The 7,028-nt window shown below is 50.4% G+C and overlaps 1 protein-coding gene across 1 annotated transcript in view; it reads right to left on the bottom strand.

The window, feature by feature from the left end:
* The window catches only part of scap (SREBF chaperone), a 29,019-nt gene that overhangs the window by 8,787 nt on the left and 13,204 nt on the right, over positions 1-7,028 (bottom strand). Inside the window, exons 7-11 of the mRNA XM_070437334.1 lie at positions 6,997-7,018; positions 6,573-6,694; positions 6,054-6,266; positions 5,211-5,605; positions 4,872-5,018 (exon numbers count right to left, since the gene is read on the bottom strand). Of these exons, the coding sequence (XP_070293435.1) occupies positions 4,872-5,018; positions 5,211-5,605; positions 6,054-6,266; positions 6,573-6,694; positions 6,997-7,018 (899 nt within the window). The remainder of the gene's footprint in view (positions 1-4,871; positions 5,019-5,210; positions 5,606-6,053; positions 6,267-6,572; positions 6,695-6,996; positions 7,019-7,028) is intronic.

Raw genomic sequence — 7,028 nt, 5'->3', positions numbered from 1 at the left:
TTCCACACTACAACAGAAAGCAGACTCTGCCGTGGTTTCAGGACTGGTATTGCACGTCGAGCTGGTCTCACCAGTGCGTCAGGCCCTGTTGTCATGGCAGTGACTCATTCTACACTACAGGTGCTGTTTAGGCTTCTGCCTTTACCCCCGTCTCCACTAGAGGGACACACTGGACCCATTACATACGGCTCTGCTTTCCTCACGGAGGACAATGAACAGTCGGTCATGTTATGGAATGTCATTCTGACGAGCTGATGATTTATGTCGGTACGTCATTGCGTCAAGTTCACACCTCTCTCAACATTCAAGTCTTTCTATTGTAAGATGCTCTGTGCGGCTACGTGATGGCTTGGTCTCCCCGTCATTGGTACTCTCTGTTTGTCTCTCACGTGCTCTCTCTTCACACGCTTAACCCGCTCTCTTCTATGTCAATGCAATCCAAACCAGCTTTATTGGCACGTATGGAGAAGGCAGCAAACAGGTTATTAACCCTGTCGTCTCTCTTCTCTTAGGGTTAGCAGCTCTGGGCCTGGCGGCAGGGGTTCTGCTGGTGCTGCTGCTCTTCTGTCTCTACCGGGTCCTCTGTTCACGCAACTACGGCCCAGAACGGCGTGGCCCACGGACGCCGTCCACGGTGACCTGCCCTGCGCACGACTACGGCTACTCGCCACCCATCAGCGAGATCTCCCCCCTGCTGCTGCGTGGACACAGCATGGTGAGAGCCTGGGCACACACACACGCTGACACAAAATACCATTGTTCATTTGCATGAATATTACGAGTATCTCTCCTCTGCGTTCTCTATCTCTCTCTATGTCTCTCTCTCTCTATTCTCTTCTCTATATCTCTATATATCTCTCTCTAGGATATAGAGTGTCTGGCGAGTGATGGCATGCTGTTGGCCAGTTGTTGTCTGCCAGACAGATCCGTGTGTGGGACACTCAGACTGGAGACTGCCTCACCGTCATTCCTAAACATGGGTAAGACACGCACACACATACCATATCCACAAGGTCACCTTGGCCGATACAGGATTACATACACACACGTACATACACACACCTATGGACAGTTCATGCTTGTATTCATGCATAATGTTTACTTTTTTGGCCTGGCACCACCTACCTCTTCGGCGTACAACTTGTATTATTTTAATAATAAATGTACAATATTAACTTTACATATGTAAGTACAAGTCATTAGATGGGTTTTTTTTCAGCATAGTTTTTATGTGTTCTCCCTTCGTCCCATTCCCATGTCCTTTATTTCTTCCTACATGTCTTCCAACCTGTTCTCCTATATGCATATCCAGCCTCCTGGTCTGAACATTAAACTGTCTCTCTGTCAGGCTGCGGCGGAGTAGCAGCAGTGGCTGCTGGGCAGCAGCGATGGTTGGGATGCCGTGGGTGTGGCCGAACCTGAAAATCTGGGGGCGGGACAGAAACCAGGGGGGGGTTTTCGACGAGGACGAGGGCTACCCCCTCAGGCGGCGGACCACCCCACGTCCTGCCCTCTTTGAGAACCAACCCGACCTCACCCCCCTCATCGACACCAACTTTGACTCCCAGCCCCCCTCCCACCACCTCCTCACCCCGCCCAGGGATGGCTTTGACTTCGGGGGGCTGGTGGAGAAGGCCTACCTGGAGCACGAGCTTCCCTCGCTGGGCCTCACTGCCTCCTACCCCTCCTCCTCACCCCTGTCGGGACCCCCTCCCCAGAGGAGACGCAGCCTGGGGTACATCCAGCCTCCTGCTCCACAGGGCCAGGAACCCCGGACTGGGAAAGCGCCGTGTGGGCCATGGAGCTCCGGGGAACCTCATCGCTGCTGGGAGAGCAACGGCAAACTGGAGGTGAGACCGAATCCCAGATCATCCCCCCCTAGCCCCTACACCATCACTAGACACTTTATTATGCTCCCTTGTAGAACAGAAAGAAACAACTGGATGGTGCAGTGGAGTGGATGAGATGGAAAGAGAGGAGGTAGTTATAATGAGCAAGCAGGAAACAATATTTGCAAGAGGAGAGGAGAGGAGAAATTGGCACAGAGAAAGTGAGAAAAGGCCAGGGCACTAATGTGTTATGTGGTTAGCTGTGGGAAGCAGTGGAGGGCTCGTTACGCTGCACTAATGTGTTATGTGGTTAGCTGTGGACGCAGTGGAGGGCTCATTACGCTGCACTAATGTGTTATGTGGTTAGCTGTGGGACGCAGTGGAGGCTCATTACGCTGCACTAATGTGTTTATGTGGTTAGCTGTGGGACGCAGTGGAGGGCTCGTTACGCTGCACTAATGTGTTATGTGGTTAGCTGTGGGACGCAGTGGAGGGCTCGTTACGCTGCACTAATGTGTTATGTTGTTAGCTGTGGACGCAGTGGAGGGCTCGTTACGCTGCAGTAATGTGTTATGTGGTTAGCTGTGGGACGCAGTGGAGGGCTCGTTACGCTGCACTAATGTGTTATGTGGTTAGCTGTGGGACGCAGTGGAGGGCTCGTTACGCTGCAGTAATGTGTTATGTGGTTAGCTGTGGGAAGCAGTGGAGGGCTCGTTACGCTGCAGTAATGTGTTATGTGGTTAGCTGTGGGACGCAGTGGAGGGCTCGTTACGCTGCAGTAATGTGTTATGTGGTTAGCTGTTGGGACGCAGTGGAGGGCTCGTTACGCTGCAGTAATGTGTTATGTGGTTAGCTGTGGGAAGCAGTGGAGGGCTCGTTACGCTGCAGTAATGTGTTATGTTGGTTAGCTGTGGGAAGCAGTGGAGGGCTCGTTACGCTGCAGTAATGTGTTATGTGGTTAGCTGTGGACGCAGTGGAGGGCTCGTTACGCTGCAGTAATGTGTTATGTGGTTAGCTGTGGGATGCAGTGGAGGCTCGTTACGCTGCAGTAATGTGTTATGTGGTTAGCTGTGGACGCAGTGGAGGGCTCGTTACGCTGCACTAATGTGTTATGTGGTTAGCTTGGGACGCAGTGGAGGCTCGTTACGCTGCAGTAATGAAGATGGCGTCTCGGGGATCACGGCCCTGGCCTTCCTCAACAACAGGCTTGTGGCGCCAGACTCGACGGCTCTCTAGACTTCTTCACTGTCGACATCAACAAGCCTCTGGGCTTACTGCAGTACAGAGGTGAGCTTCACACACACTGTCAAACGACCCAATGATGTCAATATTCACAGAGTGTACAAAACATTAGGAACCTGCTTTTTCCTTGATCAGAAAGCAGCCTTTCCATTCACACTACAACAGAAAGCAGCCTTTCCATTCACACTACCACAGAAAGCAGCCTTTCCATTCACACTACCACAGAACGCAGCCTTTCCATTCACACTACAACAGAAAGCAGCCTTTCCATTTGAGGCTTGAAATGATGTTAGAAAATGATCATACTAACGTAACTCCATCACCACCACAGGCCTAACATAATAAAATAGTGTCTAACATTGATTGGCAACCAGTTTATTTGTTTATGACTATTGTAAACAGGCTTAGGGAGATTCTCTGAAAATAACACTGAGTCCACCTAAGCAAGAGTTCCAAAGGAAGCTGTCCTTGATTGGATAACCATAGATCCTACTTTAGACGACAGATCCTACTTTATTCTGGGAGAACCATCCAGGCCCCTCCTTGACCTGACCCAACGATTCTAATAGATCAATCTCCATCTGTGCCTGGCCTGTGTTCCAGAGATGACCTTCACCTCTGTGAGCTTTATCTCAGATATGAACCGTGAACACGGATCTGGGTTTCACAGATGACCATGACCTGATGAATATGATTCAAACCGCCCACTTCCAATGAAAAGCCTCCCTGGCGTTACACATCACAGTTCCAAAGTTGGTTCCATTTTAACATGCTATTGGTCAAGGATGTAGTATACTGCCGGAAAAACACTGGTGGTCTTTGAAAACAATATTACCACCCTTACTTCTCAAACAGCACAGCACCCCCCTGCATAATTCTGTTTGTTCTAATAGAAACATTGACGTTGGCCGTACTGCCTGTTACTTTGAGGAACCTTTGCCCCCTACTAGGGAAAACACAGTTGAGAGACCGTTTCACTCAGTCCAAAAACCACACCAACCATCACCCACTCCACCATGACATCATCAACCCACGGACATCTTACGAGAAACCTGACAGCCAATCAGATGAGCCGGTAGACAGGACCAAAGTCTGTGAGTCAGTGAGGGAGTTAATTTTGCATGGCCCTGTGCCCCGGGTGGGTGGGGGCACCGATGCAAAACCAACCTCGCCCAATATCCAGTCAACTCAACTATAGAGATAAGAGGAAAAAATATCTATATTTCTTCCTACCTTTTTTGAGATAACCATTGACACAGTGAGAGACTGTTTGGCCTTGTTTCGTTTGCAAGGTTAGAAGGAGAGGAAGAAGAGAGAGGTGTGGGACTAGCGTTGCAAATCCTGGTTGGACGCTTCCGGATTTCCTGCTTATTCCTTCCTGATTCCAGGAATCCTCCAACCAGGATTTGAGGAAAACCAGGGAATTTATTGAAAGTTTCCGGAATTTTGCAACCCTATGTGGGACAAATGTAAGCCTATACTGTATGAAATGTGGGTTTGGACTGTGTGGATTATCACTGAATCTCTTGGCCTTGAAGCCATAATCGTTCACTATAACATTAATCTTTCGCCTGCACAAGAGCATTAGCATGGACTTTGAAGTGGTGTGCACTGTGCATGGGTGTGTGTGTGTGTGTGTTGTGCCATGTGTGTGTGTGTGTGTGTGTGTGTGTGTGTGTGTGAAAGTGTATTTGAAAAACATGAAGTGCATGGATTGTAGTAGGGGGAAAGTTAGTCAATCTGTAGTTTGAAGGCATTGGAAATGGAGGTTGGTGCGTGTGAGAGTGTGTCGGTACTGACTTGTAGAGCGTGAGGTCTGCGGGCAGGTCGTTAGTTTTGAGGCTGGGCGGCGGGGGGTGGCGTGTGTCCTGGGGGTGACGCGTCTCGATGGCCTCCCGGGGGCTCAGGTGAAGTGTGACGGGAATGACAGGCAGGATGCTGATGTATCTGTGGGACAGAAAGGTAACAAAATGACATTTCCTAACATTAAACAATGAATTCGACCTAACCCAAAAGCATGGTAAGTAGGGTCAACAGTGACACACACACTATGCACATAAGCTCACACACATCCAATAAACACACACATGCGATAAACACACACACACCCAGTAACTCATTCCAACTCCCCTGACCTACCTCTTTGCCAGAGTAATATTATAGTAGCTGAAGAGCGAGGGCCAGTGTCTGAAAGACAGCTTTCTCCAGCCCTCCTCATCCTCCGCCCCCCAGCTGATCTGGGGCACCAGGGGTGGGGCCTGGTGGGGTACTCCTTCCCTGGGGACCCTGTGGTGGCCCTGGGACTGGTTCTCTGGAAGCGGGGTGGGTTCAGCGGGGGCAGGGAGGACACTGAGGGTGCTGGCGGGGTCCCCTCCTGGTCCAGGGAAGACCGGGGCTACTCCCAGGTGGGGGGGCAGACCCCCGGCCCCGCCCTCCCCCAGGGGGCTCTGTTCAGACACCTGGGCTGCCAGGTAGGTACGGAGGCCAGCGGGGTCCGTGTAGGCCAGGATGCCGATCCAGATCACTGTACCCACCTACAATAATACAGGGATAGAGGGACATGTCAACGCATACAGTGGACTACTTCAAGGAAGTACTGTAAATGTTCAGACAGTCATACAGAGAACGACAAATACTGACAGGCGAGACAGACCGTAGCACGCGCAGACACGACAGCCCAGCAGGCTGACTCTGTGAAAAGGCCATGAGACAGACCCTCAAGGCTTTTTCACACTGCATGTTCTTAMCCCAGTGCTAACTCACCCTCCTTTCACACAAGCATTTGTTAACACTGGACTAAGTGAAACTAGGGTAGCAAAATTCCGGAAAATCCAGTTGGAAGATTCCCGGAATCAGACGGGAATAAGCAGGAAATCAGGACTCTTCCAAACCTAATTTCTGAAAAGCCTGTGCATTTTCCAAAATAATCGTGCAACCCTAACTTAAACGGTCTTTTCAGGAAGTGCCTCCAGCCAGTCTCACCATGATGAAGCGCTGGGCCAGACGRGTGCGGGCCAGGAAGTAGACCACACGGAGCCTCTTGGGCAGACGCAGGTTCCTGAAGGCGGGCGTCTGCAGGGTGATGGTGTGGGGCGAGGGCCGTGGGGGAGGAGGCGCCTCCCGAGGGCGCAGGGGGCCCGGTTTGGGAAGGGGCATCCCCGCCTCGGCCGGAAGACGCCGGTTCAGATCGGCCAACTGTGTGTGAGAGGACAGTTTTAGGGTGCGCGGGCATGTGGGAGTGTGCAACACGTATGAGAGTACAAGTATGTGAGTACATGTGTATGGATTAGTGTTAGAGTATACATGTGTATATGACTGTAACAGGGGAACAAGGTGCATAAAGAGAGACTGTCAATATTTTAAAGAGCACTGGAGACTGAAGAAATGACTCATGTCTCAAGAGACCAAGAGACTTCACATGGCAAATGTGTGTGTCTATGACCTCACCTCCATGCTGTAAATTACTAAGGAAAGCACTGTTGACAGTGTGTGTGTGTTCACCTCCATGCGTCGGATGTCAATGGAAAGAACTGTGGTGAAGAAAAACATCTGAAGGAAGAAGTCAGACACCAGCCCCACCACAGCAAACAGACAGAACTCCTGGAAACACACTGTGGCATGTTCTTCATGATAGACCAGCTCTCATTACTAGGCCTGGAGAGGGACAACACAATACCACATTAACAAATGCTTGGATTTCACACACACACACACGTTTTGTTCTTCTATCCTCGTGGGGACCTAAAATTAATTTCCATTCAAATCTTATTTTCCCTAACCCTAAACCTAATTCTAACCATAAAATATCCTTTGTCCTCATGGGGCCATGGGAAAGAGAATGTTCCTTGTTTTACTATCCTTGTGGGGACTTATGGGGATTTTAGGTCCCCACAATGATAGAAGAACCAACCACACACACTCTTACCCTGAGCGATGCGTAGTTTGACCTCCAGGTCA

This window comes from Salvelinus sp. IW2-2015, linkage group LG35 (assembly GCF_002910315.2).
Source record: "Salvelinus sp. IW2-2015 linkage group LG35, ASM291031v2, whole genome shotgun sequence".
Taxonomy (NCBI): domain Eukaryota; kingdom Metazoa; phylum Chordata; class Actinopteri; order Salmoniformes; family Salmonidae; genus Salvelinus; species Salvelinus sp. IW2-2015.
This window is presented reverse-complemented; position numbering and strand designations above follow the sequence as displayed.